Source organism: Arvicola amphibius, chromosome 9, assembly GCF_903992535.2.
Source record: "Arvicola amphibius chromosome 9, mArvAmp1.2, whole genome shotgun sequence".
Classification (NCBI taxonomy): domain Eukaryota; kingdom Metazoa; phylum Chordata; class Mammalia; order Rodentia; family Cricetidae; genus Arvicola; species Arvicola amphibius.
The window spans coordinates 69,670,785-69,685,203 of NC_052055.2; the positions used below are offsets into that span (position 1 = coordinate 69,670,785).

Genomic DNA, 14,419 nt, shown 5'->3' on the forward strand with positions numbered 1-14,419 from the left:
TTAATTCCAGCACTAGGGAGGCAGAGGCAAGCAAATCTCTGAGCGTGAGACCATCCTAGACTAATAGGGAATTCCAGGACAACCAGGGCTATATCATGAGACATTGTCTCAAAAAAACAAACAACAAAACCAACCAAATAAAAACGAAAAGTGGGGAATATGCTAATTTATTCTTATAGTCCCCCAAATTTGGGAGGCCAAGGCTGGAGGGTTGCTGTAAGTTTCAGGTAGTTTGGACTACAAAGTGAGTTGGAGACCAGACTGGAAGGTTACATACTTACATACATACATACATACATACATACGCGCACACACACACACACACACACACACACACACACACACACAAGCCAATATAGAACTTGTTGGGATCCGGATGGATCCAGGCAGGTAGAAGCTCTGTGTCCATCTCTGACTAGAAATAGAGTCAAGGACAGGCCTCTGGGGTAGAAGAAGGACCCATCAGTCACTCAGGCAGGAGGACAACTCCTAAAGATGAACCCTCTACAGAGGGGTGGAGACTCTTCCTAAGGGGCAAAGACCATGAGAAGAGAAAAACAAGCCTGTTGAATGCTAGCCTGTGAAAGTGAACCAAAAAAAAAAAGCCAGCAGCCCATGGCACCTAGTTACTAATGACCTCATTGGGCTCCTGCCTCACTGCTCCAGTTGGACCCTTCTTTCCCAGAATTGCACATTGAGTCGCTGCTAGGGCCTGGGTTCGGATGTGAGAAGAATTTCATTCCTACCCATCTCCCTGCTAGTCCCGGGTAACCCATTCCCACCTGGCTCCAGAGGAGAGGGGTCCTCGACTGAGCTCTGTCTGTGATGCCATTGTCACCCAGAGGATCTTGGGAGATGGAGGAAGAATGAAAACCGCCAGAGAGGCTAACAACCCAGGTTTGGCTCCTTTGTGCTGTGACTCACAAAGATGATGTCACAATGGGTTTGGAGGTGTGGCTCTTCCCTTTAATCTAAGATATAGCAGCTCTCCCTCACACTCCCTTCCCTTCTACTCCTGAGTGGATAGGATGGAGTGGCATGGGCCGGTCCCATGGCCTGTTGTCCCCTGGGCAAGTGACTTCGGAGGTCCTTCTCAAGGACAGACATGAGCAGAAATGATCTCAAATCCAAACTTATACAGAAGTATCAGAAATTTATATAATCAAGGAAGAAAGTGCAATGGATCAATAAGGCTCTCAGTGAGCGCCTCTGATATGCCAGGTACAAACGGAGATGGTAGAGGCTGTCAGACAGGAATGGGAGGTTGAGGGAACCTACCCAAGGTGATAAATGGTCCTCATTTTGGGCTGGCTTTGCCTAGCTACTAAGATTGTTGTCAGGCAGAGGGACTGAAAGCCAAGTATGCTGTCACATACCTGTGATCCCAACACTTGGAAGGCTACATCAGCCAGGGGAATCATGAGTCTGAGGCCAACTTGGGCTAAATAGTGAGACTCTGTTTCAAAAAGAAAAAGAAAAAAAAGTTAAGGGAAGCAGGAAAGCTGTTAATTGTCAATATGTTCTAAGAGGAAAGATCAGAATCCAAATTGCCTGACATAGGTAGGCCTAAACAGAAATCTGGAGTGAGGGTTAGCTAGGGAAGGGGGGGGGGGGTATAGAGAAGAGGATGCAATTCTTCCCTGACCCTGAATCTGTCAATCCTGGATTCCCTTCTTCATGTGAGGTTCCTACCACCCCTATTTTTTTAAGAGGAAAGATGGGTGAATTCCATCTTCGATCCTGTGCCCAAGATCCCACCAGTGAAGGATATTTGGGACAAAGAAAAGGAAGAGGAAGAAGAGGAAGAAGAGGAAGAGGAGGAGGAGGAAGAGGAGAAGGAGGAGATTGTAGACAAAGAAGAGAAAGAAGAAAACAGGTGCGTATGACATAGCACTGCAGCATCCTCCGCCCCTCCAGCTCTGGCTCCCCCTGCCACACACCCCACCACACTCCCCTCCAGCTCCTTGGAGATCCTCAGGCTATGACCATCTTGACCTCTACCTCTCTTCTGTCTCCTCTTCACCCTGACGCCATTCTTCCTTCCTATTTTGCTCAGGATCAAGACCCTCCTCGGAGTACCCAGGCAGGACTCAGTGTGGGGCCTGATGGCTTGGCCCAGGCCCTCCCCAGAGCAAGCCCGGTGGTGGGAAGAATTTTCCCTGCCCCCACTCCGTGGATCCTGCCTCTGTCAGTGCAGACTGAGGACAAAGACGAAGCTCCACCCCCTGCCCTCCCTGGCCTCCTGCTCCACCTCCAAAATGTTGCCCTCACTGGAAACCAAGGAAGAAGAGCCTTGCTGGCTAAGAAACCAGCCTCTGCTGGAGCCTCCACCAGCTTCCAGACTGAAGATCCCCAAGACGGTCCCCAGGCTTCCTCCCAAGGTCTCTCCCAAGATATCTACTGTCCCCAAACCTGGGCAGCAGCAGACCTCAATGTCAATGTGGCCTCCCCTTATTCTCAATTCTCCCTCCAAGAGTTCTGCTCTTAAGGGACAACACACATCCTCTGCCAAGGAGGCCTCCCATATCCCAGGTGCCTGGGGCAATCCCTTGCCTCACCTTCCTTCAAAATAAATATTTTTGTTACCCTACCAACAGTCTAATACATTCTGGGCACTTTCGGGTGCTCACGTGAGGTTCCCACACACACACTCCCAACTGGGTCTCCTGTTGCCCAGGCTGATCTCAGCCTTGCTGCATAGCCGAGGAAGACTTTGACCTCGTCATCCTCCTGCCCCACTTTGGAATGCTGGAATTACAGGCATGTCACCATGGCCACTTTATGATCTGAGCCACAGCCTTGACCTTTATTTACCTCGCTCCTGCAATTTCATCCTCATCTATTTATCCAATTATTTATGTCAGCATGGACTCAGGGATATTTATACTTTGAGTAGTTAATGCAGGTATATTTATTTGACTGCTCAAGCTGTTCCTATTGGGTCGCGGCTTCTGCTGCCGCATCCTGTGTCCCTTTGGCACACTCCGACGACAAAGCTTTGGCAAAGAAAAACTTCTCTCGCCTTGCTTTCCTTAATCACTTTCATCTCAGCACTTGGGAATTAGAGGCAGGAGAGTTGCCACGGGTTTCAGGCCAGCCAGGGCTACATAGGGAAACCCTGTCTTAAAACAAAGTAAAAGCTAACGCTCAGAACTCACTGCAGACTTTGTGACTGTCCTGCCCTGGTCTCAAATCAGCTCACTCCAAGGTACCCTGCCCCCTTCTACTGGAAGCCTAGATGTGGCTGGTTACTACTACAGCCAGAGGTCCCTGTGTGTGCACGCAGGTACGCCCAAGGTCATGTTCGCGGGTATGCCCGAGGTCGTGTGTATATGGGTATGCTTGAGGTCGTGTGCGCAGGTACGCCCGAGGTCGTGTGTGCGGGTACCCCCGAGGTGTGCCTGTGTAATTGGAGGCCAGAGAACAACTGCAGCTATCGTTTCTAAGATGCTATCCATTTTCTCTCTTGTCTTCTCTCTTTCTAAGATGGGGGTCTCCCACTAGCTTAGAAACTGCCCCAAGAATCCGCCTATCTCTGCCTCACCAGCTCAGATTTTACCCTGCTGCACTGTGCACAATGTTTTGTTTATCAGTCCTGGGAAACGGCCATTGGTTGACTGAAGAAGCTGAGCTCTGAGAGTTAAGGACACACGTGGTTCTGTAGCTCCCAGCATGCACAGTGGGCCCAGCTGAGCCCACCCTGAATGTGTGGCCAATGAGCATCAGGTCCCCAGCCTGTCCTGCCCCTCCTGCACCCAGCTCCCTGGCTACCAACCCTGGTCAATGAGGGTGGCAGTCAAAGGAAAGATGGGAGGGTCTGGTGAGAGTGTTTGTCCCTGGTGTCCTCCGGGTTGGGCAAAACCAGCAGTGGTTGTGTCCCCATGGAGGAAAGACAGCATCCTGTGGGCAGCTCCCTACTCTGGATGCCAGGCTTCCCATTCCAGTGCCCTGTTGGTACACACTCTTCACTCCCTTGGACCTCAGTCAGCCCTGCTGACTCCCCCGGCTCCCCACACTGTTCATTCAACTCATGCCCTGGTAGTTGTGTGGAAATAGAGACATGGGCTGCAGGCTCAAACTGAGAGTTCAGTGTAAGCTAAGCGAACCTTAGATCACGATTGGGGGAGGAATATGTGTTTGTACATGTTCACACGCACATGTATGTGGAGGCCAGAGGATGTGTTTGTACATGTTCACACACATGTGAAGGCCAGAACATGTGTTTATACATGTTCACACACATGTGGAGGACATAGCATGTGTTTGTACATGTTCATGTGCACATGCATGTAGAGGACAGAGCATGTGTTTGTACATGTTCACACGCACATGCATGTGGAGGCCAGAGCATGTGTTTGTACATGTTCACACACATCTAGTGTTTCCTCAACTGCTCTCCCCTTGTTTTCCTTTCTTTTTTAAAATGCTGTTTACTTGGATCAGCAATATGGCTCAGCGAGTAAAGGTCCTTGCTGGCAAGCCTGACAACTGAAGCTCAATCCCCAGGACCCATTTTGGAGAGAAAGAGAGTTGTCCTCTGACCTCCACATGTGTACTTCGGCACAAGCCTCCTCGTTCCCAACAGGAAATGTTTAAGTTATTATCAATGTTGCGTGTATGCATGTTGTTGGGGAGCACACATGCCATGGCACACACACGGAGGTTGGGGAACAACTTGGTCAAGCCAATTCTCTTTTTACCTTAATGGAGCAGGGATGAACTCAGATTCCCGTTTGGGCATCAAGCAGTGTAGCTAACGAGACTTCTCACCTACCTTTTATTCTGTGTGTATGTGTATTTTTCCCACATGTAAGTCTGTGCACCACATGGGTGTCTAGTACCTGAGGAGGCTGGATGAGAGCATTGGATCCCTTAGAACTGGAGATACAGACAATTGTGAGCCACTATGTGAGTGCTGGGAATTGAACTCGGGTCCTCTGGAAGAGCAGGTGCTAACTGATGAGCCGTCTCTCCAGCCACACATCACCCCTCCTCCATAAACACACTTTTATTTTGACGCAGGGTCTCTTTCTGAACCAGGACCTCATTGATTGGCTAGAGTGGCTGGTTCTGTTTCGGCAAGCTCCAGGATCCTCCAGTCTCCACCTTCAGCCTCAAAACCCTGCACCGTTGCAGCCAGCTTTTTATATGGACTCAGAAGATCCGAGCTCAGGTGCCCCTGTTCGCACCCAAGCACCATACCGCTGAGCCATCCCTGGCCCACAGCTGAGATATCTGAAATAACTGGAGTTTTCCTCTCTCTCTCTGTTGCTGTCCCCAGTGGTCTTTCAGGCCCCTTCCTAACTATACACCACCTTCCACCTCTGTCTTTGTGCTTCTTGGTGCCAGCCCCTTCCTCTGCTGTCTCTGGCTTCCCTGACTCTGCCATCCTCATCTGTCTATCTGTCCTTTCTTCCATGCCTGACCCTGCCCCCAGGGTCTCACTGTGTGTCTTTGTCTGGTCTGAACCTCACTATATAGACCAGGCTGGCCTTGAACTCACAGATCTGCCTGCCTCTGACTCTCAAGTCCAGGGATTAAATGGCTGCATCACCACGCCCAACACAAATGCCTGGAGTCTCCTCCGTGTCCATTTCTAGTGTCCACCCCCATCTGCCTCCCACTGTCTATCATTTTTAATCCTGACCTCTTTCTACCTTCCTGGGCCTGCCTGCCTTGTGCTGTCTGCTTCTGTCCTGGTGGCTCTCTCTGATCCTTGGGTCCTTTGGCCTCCGGCTTTCTTCAGGACTTTTAGAAAAAGTTGCTGTGTCAGGGCAGGGTCCCGAAGGAAGGCAGCTTCTCCCAGAGTTGGTTCAAGAATTAGGTTGTAATGAGGTCTTATAGAAAGGCCACTTCTGGAGCCTGGAGAAGGAGCTAGGGGAAAGGACACTACAGAGGCTGGCAGTGCTGAGTGTGTACTGCAAGAGTCAAGCAGGCATCAGAGTCTTGAGTCCAGCAAAATCCTGAAAGAGTGGAGAGGAGCAGAAGCCCTGAAAGAGCGGCAACTCCAGGACTTAGTCTCCTCAGAGACTCCGGGCTGTTCTGCCCCCACCCTTCTACCCTCGGCTTTTCCTATTGGTCACACCCAGAAGTAAACTGAGCAGTAGCCTTCCTGGATGCAGTCTGAGGTGAGGAACAAGGGAGGGGGAGCAGCCTGGGGAAGGAGCAGAGTCACCACCACTTCCCAGAGACCTAGCTGAGCAAATCCTGCCATCACCCTCAAGGCAAGCTCCCAAGTTCTCCTGGGCCAGAAAGGCAGAGTGCATGCTGGGGTAGGAGATCCCAGTGCAGTTCCTTACAGTCCAGGTCATCCATGTCCCTTCCCCAGATAACCCCTGCTCTGCCAGTGTTTTACTCAGGATTAAATTTATGGCAAAAAATCCAAGGCAATAGTTCCTTATCAGAGATGCAAGTTTATTTCTCTCACCAACAGAAGCCTCATGCATAAGCAGCTCAGGGACCTGGCAGGATGACCCAGTGGGTAGATAGCTTGCAGCACATGGCTATGGCCTGAGTTTAATCCTAAAAGATGAGACAACTGACTCCACAGAGTCCTCTGACTCTACATGCATGTACACCATGACACATACATACCCACGTTAACACATCATATATAGACTTTATTTTTTAAAGCTCAGGTTGGTTTGGTGGTTCACAAAGTACTCCGAATTCCAGGCAGCTCCTTTTGAGTTATCTTCCTTAAACTTCTTACCCCATGATCCAAAAGGGATCCTCAAGCTCCAACAATCACCCCTTCACAGACACGCCCTCTCCTGATCCCTCCTACTTCACAGACACGCCCTCCCCTGACCCCTCCTACTTCACAGGCACACCCTCTCCTGATCCCTCCTACTTCACAGGTCACCCTTTCTTGGCCCCTCCTACTTCACAGGCACACCCTCTCCTGACCCCTCCTACTTCACAGATGCACCCTTCTCCTGGCTCCTCCTACTTCACAGACACGCCCTCATGACCCTACTTCACAGGTACTCCCTCTCCTGACCCCTCCTACTTCTCAGGCACGCCCTCTCCTGACCCCTCCTACTTCACAGGTCATCCTCTCCTGGCCCCTCCTACTTCACAGGCATTCCCTTTCCTGACCCCTCCAACCTCACAGACATACCCTCTCCTGACCCCTCCTACTTCTCAGGCATGCCCTCTCCTGACCCCTCCTATTCCATCTCCTGGCCTCTCCTACTTCACAGGCACGCCCTTTCCTGGCTTCTCCTACTTCACAGGCACCCTCCCTTGACCCCTCCTACTTCACAGGCACGCCCTCTCATGACCCCTCCTACTTCGTCACCCACTTGCCAACAGGCCTAGAAAGGTACCATAGACAAAGCACCAGTGTTCTGAGTTCACCCTAACTTCACACTCACTCCAGAAGACAGATAGGCAAAAGAAACTCCCACATAAGAGGCCCCGCCAGATTCAAGTCCAAACAGGCTGATTTCCTTGAGTTAGGCCTACTGGAGCTGGGAGGAGGGTTGAAGCCCTCTCTCCCTGGGTCTCCTCACCTCACCCTTTACCCTTTTACCTTCCTCTTCAGCCTTGGGGTCTGAAGAAGAGCAGGAAGTAAGGAAGTCACTCCCCTTCTGAGTCAAGTCAGAGATGAAGTTAAGGGGTGTGTTTCAGTGTGTTTTAGTGTCCTTGGAATGAGACAATTAGGGTGGTCAACCCAGCGCTGAGTGGGTGGCGTGGGGGTTGGGGACTGGCAATCAGGAAGTCTGGGAAGCTAGGATGTGAAGCTAAGGGGAGCTCTGCTGTGACTGCTGGTCAGAGAGTCCGGGGGGTAGCACCCCAATTCTGTCCTGTTCTCTGGGAAGAACCGCTTTGCTCTGGAGGGTTCATGTTTCTCAGGTAGAAAACAAAAGCAGCCATTCTCCTTCAGCCCTTGTGACACGGGAGGGAGAGATGGGTCGCTGTGGGCTGGAACTGGGAGTGTCCAGGGAAGTGGTTACCTCATTCTAAGGAAGGAAGAGTAGGGGAGAGGCTCCAAGCAGGAGGGAGATAAGGAGGAAGAGTGGGGAGGTCAGGTCTGACAGGGGTGGCTTTTGCCATCATCCTAATCCTAATCCGTTCCTTCCTCCTTCTTCAAGGACAATGTGAGAAGGCAGAAGGCTGGGAGATAGGGGTGCCCCTCAGGCTGGGACAAGTAGTTGACTCGAAGCCCTCACCCTAGCTCAGTCTCTAGAGAGCAGTGGTTACCAAGCATTGGGGTCAAGTCTGGTGCCTAGCTTCCCAGACTTCCTGATTGCCAGTACCCAACCCCCAGGCCACCCACTCAGCACTGGGTTGACCACCCTAATTGTCTCATTCCAAGGACACTAAGTTCAGAACACAACTTACCTCCAGAACTTGCTTCTCAATAGCTGTGAGGTCTTGGGCAAATTGCTTAGCTTAGAGCCTCAGTCCCCCTGTCTCATAGACTTCATGTATGCAGCCAGTCAGTTGTGATGGTGTACGTGCCTTTAATCTCCCGCACTGGAGAGGCAGGGGCAGGTGGGTGGCTGTGAGTTCCAGGCCATCCTGGTCTATATGGTGAATTCTAGGACAGACAGTGCTACATAGAGAGACCCTGTCTCAGAAAGAAAGAAGGTAGAAGGAGCTGGAGAGATGGCTGGAGAACCTGGTTTTTTTTTTTTTTTCAGCACCCAAAAGGCAGTTGCCACCCCTAACTCCAGGTGGAGGAATCCAGCGCCCTCTTCTTGGCTTTAGGGGACTCCTGCCACGCGTATGGCACATAAACTCATACAGGCCCCCACACACAGACACAAAAATAATATTTTTTTTATCGTAGCTGTTGGAACCAGACTAAACTTAAAAGAATCCAGCGACAGAATGCCTCAAACCTTAGCGAGTTCCCTGGAGGAAGAGGGGGCGTCAGGGGCCGGCAGGGGTCGCTGTGAGAGCACGCCCATTTGCGCTGGAGGGGCTACAGGGGTGCAATCCATATCTGTGTGTGGATACTCCCAAGTCTGCAAATTTCCCATCCGATCCCGGTCCCTCGAGGGCTAGCGCCGCCCTTCTGTGCGCTGCAGGGCCCCCGCGGGCCACCCCAGGGCCGGCTGGCCTCCCGCTGCGGGGCTGAGGCCATGAATGGGCGCGTCAACTGGGGCAAATTAACACGTAGCAAAACACCCCAGCACCTGGAGAAACAGGAGCCGGGCTGGGGGAGGGGGCCCGAGCGGGCGATAATTCACCCGGGCGTCCGCGGCCTCCAGCCGCCCCCCAGCTCGGCCCGCAGCCTCCGGTTTCAAAGGCGGACAAATGGCGCACTGTGCGGCTGTGAGGCTCCCTCGCTAAATCTTCCTGTCTTCGACTCGCCGTAACCTGAGCCTCCCGCGCTGACCCTCCCCTGGAGGCCTAGGGAGGGCGTGAAGGATGCTGGAGGAGGGGGAGGCCCAAGAAAGTCTGGGCCCTCTTGCTTCTCTTTAGCCCGGGTCAACACTGGCCCACCTCGGTGGCTGCCCTAGTCCCTCAACCGTTGGGGGTCTCCCCCACCCCAGGATGCTGAAGTAGCGGAATGTGTGCAATGCTTCTTTGAAGGGAGCTCCTGCTTCTAGATGCTTCGGGGTAAAACCGAGCGGGTGTGCAAATGTGTGTGAGGCAGACTGGCTGCGGGGAGGTCGCATGTGGAAAACTCATTTTTTTTTTTACCCCCGAGTGGAGTTGAAGAGCAGAGTAGTCTGCTGGCCGCCTAGTCTCCTCACTACCTTGGGTCCAGACAGAGCCACCTGCAGACTATCCTAACACTTGGAGACCAGGGAAGGGTCTAATTTCCCCTGACCAGTTCCACGTGGGAACCTGATAGAGCCCCTGGTACCATGTTCAGGAACCTACCTGCCTGGCCCTGGCCTGCGTGCGGTCAGGCCCAGGGTAGAAGTGGGATTCCAAAATCTTCTGAAGCCTGGGACATTTAATTAAAAGGGGACTGGCTGAATGGGGGAAGGGCAGCGGCAGGGGTGAAGGGCAGGATTAGGCCACTGTTAAACCCCAGAGAGAGTCAGTAAGGGTCAAGCCGCAGCTTTGAGGGCTGGGGTCAGGAGAGTAGCAGGTGAGGGAGGAATGCCCACACAGATGGAGGAGGGAACTGTCTGGCAAGGTCTGCCGGGCAAGTAGACATCATTAATTCTCTGAGCAACCTGGTGTGGTGGAACACAGCTTAATCCCAGCATTCTGGACAAAGAGGCAGAGGGATTGCCACAAATCCGAGGCTAGCCTGGATTACACAGCAAGAAGCTCCCTAACATCAAAAGAAGGTTGGGGATAGGACAGACGGCTTTCTTAGCAGGCTGTAACTGCATCCTCTAGTCCCAGAATTTGGGAGATGGAAGTAGGGGCATCAAAAGTCAAGGGTAACCTCTGCTACTCAGAGTTTGAAGCCAGACTGGGATGTCTAAGACTGTCTTAGAAAGAAAGGGAGCTGGGGACATAGTTCAGTAGTGAGGTGCTTGCCTCTGTGGATGAGGCCCCGGTACCCTCAGTATCAAAAGAGTAAGTCATTGAAGACTCCACATGCACCCATGCTGTCCCTCTTTGGGAACCCCTCCGAGCTCACAGTGGTTGCAAGGAGACACTGGCCAAGACTGTGGAGACAAAGCTAGGAAAGGCTAGGAAGGGATTGAGTGATGGCCTGCTGGGATGAGCCTCAAGCCTCTGGGAGGTAGGGAACCAGCCCAGGAGATGCCTGGCAGAAAGTGCCTACCTGCAAGTAAGCCTTGCCCAGAAAGTTCTAGAAACAGTTGTGGGAGTGCAGAGAGAAACAGAAGAGAAGACTTGGGAGTGGGAGCTAGGATTCTCCAGGAAGGCTCTGTGTCTGCTTCCCTCTCTAAGTAGAGGGACCCTTGGGTGCCCAGAGAGAGGAAAGAGGTGGGGAGAGAGATGCTAGAGCAGCGTTTCTCAACCTGTGGGTCGCATATTGGATGTCCTGCACACCAGATATTTACATTATGATTCATAACTAGCAAAATTACAGTTAGGAAGCAGCAACAAAAATAATGTTATGGCAGAGGGTCACCACGACATGAGGGACTGTATCAAAGGGTTGTAGCATCAGGAAGGCTGAGAACCACTGCCTTAGGGACAGGTGGAGCCGGTCTCCATGGAGAATTTCAGGCCAAGGCCTCTGGGTAGCTGCCTTCCTGTCTCTCCCCCCACATCTCCCCCCTCCGCACCAGGAGACACCACTTCACTGGAACCAGGCCTGAAGAATTTTGTCACCCATCCGCCCACCCCCACTTGTTTGCTAATAAAAAGACTGGGGGGCCCTGTCTGCTCCCCTCCCGTTCTCCCCCTGCCGATCCCCTCTCCCTTTCTCTCCCCAGAGCTGATGCAGTTAATTGGAACGTCTTGAAAGTGCACATTAACACAGAGAGAACCGCGGAGACGTCTTGGCAGCAGAATATCGTTATCACTTCTTGAGCTCCAGCCAAAATCCCCTCGCGGTCAAAACACAATTCTTTAAACTAAACAATTAGAGATTTGTACGAGTGTGGCTGCCATGAGGTATCAGCCTGGGAACCTCTGCCGGTGTCAGTGACAGCCTGGTCTGGGGGCCCAGCCAGCTGATGGGCAGGGACGAGCATGAACAACAGGTCCTTGACAGAAGCTGGGCCGCCAGAGCAACCTGCTCTCTCTGCCCAAATCAGGGCAAAGTGGGTTTGAGACCCCAAAGGAAAGCAGGCTCATTGCAACCCTCCCCCGAAAACCCATCAGGAGTTGGGGGGTCCAAACCTACCTTTAAGCCACCTAGCCTTTGCCAGGGTAAAGTCCAGGCCTCTATACATGTTGCCAATCCCTTCATTCTACATAGTTCATCAAATGAATTGAGAGACTGGAGAATGTCAGAGGTTAAGAACACATCCTGAGACGGGCGGTGGTGCCGCACGCCTTTAATCCCAGCATCTCTGTGAGTTCGAGGCCAGTCTGGTCTACAAGAGCTAGGTCAGGCTTCAGAGCAACACAGAGAAACCCTGTCTCAGAGAAGAAAGAAAAGGAAGAAAGAAAGAAAGAGAAAGAAAGAAAGAAAGAAAGAAAGAAAGAAAGAAAGAAAGAAAGAAAGAACATATGCTGAAGCCAAATAAATAAATAGCTTATGAAGCCGGCTATTCTAGAGGATTAGGGTTCCATTCCCAGCTCCGTACATGGTGGCTCACAGCCCTCTGTCAGTTTCAGTCCCGGAGGGTTACACACCCTGTTCTGGCTTCCGCTGGCACCAGGCATACCGCTAGCACATGTGGCGCACAGACACATACAAACAAAACACCCATATACTCATAAAATAAATGCACGCACACACAGAGATCCTTGCCACACCCCAGTGCAAGGACACTGTGGGGGCAGGGAAGGGCTCCCTGCCTCCAGCTGTTTTGAAGGGCTGCTCCTCCAGCTGCTGAGGAAGCTGGAGTTTGCAGAAGCCAAACTGGAGCCAGACAGCCTGGATTCAATCCCAGTTCCCACTGTCTGGCTGAGTGACTTTGGAGCAGATGCTCAGCCTCTCTGTGCCGCAGACTCCCCACTTGCAGACTGTGCATAGTAGCACCGCCTCTACTTCACAGCGTTGATAAGGAAATTAAATACAGTATGGACACCGGATCAGGGTCTGGCCATTGGAAGCCCTTAGCAATGGCAACTGTTACTGTTCTTGTGACTTTCCTAATGGGCTCAAAGGTAGCCTTGTGTTAACATGCCGTCTCAAATGCATGCCCTTGTGTAGGAAGGCTCTCTCCTGCTGAACCTGGGAAAGGCAGGATAAAGCAGCCCTCTGCGACTTCCAAAGGTAGGCCACAATAACCTTGCCTCTCACCAAGTTCACTGCCAAGTACCACATGAGGTGTCCACCTGGCTAAGCCCACTCTGGTGAGGAAACCACAGTTAGCTAGCTTCATGGAGAAGTCACAGAACTCAGAGAGGAGGTTGCCTGGCCGGTGCCCAGCAGTTATGTCCACCCCGGCTGAGATGCTAGACATGAGCATGGACATCCCTCCAGCTCCAGCCTTCGTCTGGCTCTAGGCCCAGCCACCTCCTGTTGGCACCAAGTGAGAGACCCCACAGAGAAAACACCATTCTGAGCCCAGCCATTGTGTGCTTGTGACAGACAGTACATCTGTCTTAAGGAACAAAGTCTTAGGATCTTGGGGTGGGGGGTCAGAAGGAACTTCAGCAATCCTAATGCATTTGTGTGTACGTGCAAGCGTGCATGCATGTGTGTATGTGTGTGTGTGTGTGTGTGTGTGTGTGTGTGTGTGTGTGGTACATGCGCACTGCATGCAGAGCCATGGCCAGAGAAGGATGACATGTGTCTTTCACGCCAGTCTCTACCTCATTATTTGAGACAGGGTCACTCACTGAACCCAGAGCTGAGGTGGCAACCAGCAGGCCTTAATGATCCTCCTGTTTCTGATCCCCACGGCTGAAGTCACAGAGGCGCACAGTCGCCCCTGGCTTTTTAGATAGGTGCTGGGATTTGAACTTATGTCCTCGTGCTTGCACAGCAAATTCTCACGCACTAAACCAACGCCCCAGTCCAAAAACCCTAATTTGAATCTAATTCTGATCTAATAGTGACCCCAAAATGACCTCCCATCACTTACTAAAGATGTGACTTTTTATTTATGTGTCTGTATGACTGTGTGAGTGAAGGCCACATGAGTGCAGGTGCCCATAGCTGCCGGAAGATTGCTCTAGATCTCCTGCAGTTCTGAGTTCTCCGACATGGGTGCTGGAATCGAACTCGGGTGAAAGGACAGCAAGTCCTTTAGGGTAAATTCTCGCCTGCTTCGAAGCTTGGCAGGTCTCCGAGGCTCTGTGCCCTCCTTTCCCTCTAAGATCACCTCTTGACACCACTGCTTCCCTTCCTCTGCTCCATGCACTCTGGCTTCCTAGTCATTCCTTGGCAGCCAGGCAGGGAGCTCCACTGAAGAAGCTTCCTTCACTCAGTCTGTCCTTCTAGTACTTTCTCAGATGAAAGGGTCGGCTTTCCTGACACAGCAGCACCCCAGTCGTCCCAATAGCCCTTGTCCTGCTGTCTTTCCCATCTGTATACTCTTGACTCCCAGACATCATATTGCAAGCTTAATTTTACATCTGTTGGTTAGCATTCGACTTTATCCTAGAATTTTGGCTCCAGGAAGGTAGACCTTTTGTCTACATACTGGCCTCTGGGCTCCAAAGTATAGAAAACTGCTTAGGGCATATGTCCCAGTGTTTATTTATGGAATGTATGAGTCTTTCTCCATACACAGCGACTGGAGAGGAACTCGCCCAGGGTGGTATAGTTGCCCCGCCCCTCAGCTCATCCTCCTTAGTGTCCCACGTTCACCTGCTCCTCTCAGAAGACCCTGTCTTTCATCTCTATCCCATGTCACTCAGACACGTCCAGAACCCTCGGCTCTCCCAGTTTTTTCTGCCAAACAGT

General features: G+C 51.9%; 1 protein-coding gene across 1 annotated transcript; it reads left to right on the forward strand.

Annotated features, from left to right (window-relative positions):
- Positions 1 to 1,028: 1,028 nt before the first annotated feature.
- On the forward strand, positions 1,029 to 2,573 carry LOC119822288 (bromo and FHA domain-containing protein DDB_G0267958-like). Its single transcript, XM_038341347.1, has 3 exons — positions 1,029 to 1,086; positions 1,711 to 1,876; positions 2,057 to 2,573. The coding sequence occupies exons 1-3, from the start codon at positions 1,029 to 1,031 to the stop codon at positions 2,571 to 2,573; spliced, it is 741 nt and encodes a 246-aa protein (XP_038197275.1).
- The last annotated feature ends 11,846 nt before the right edge of the window (positions 2,574 to 14,419 follow it).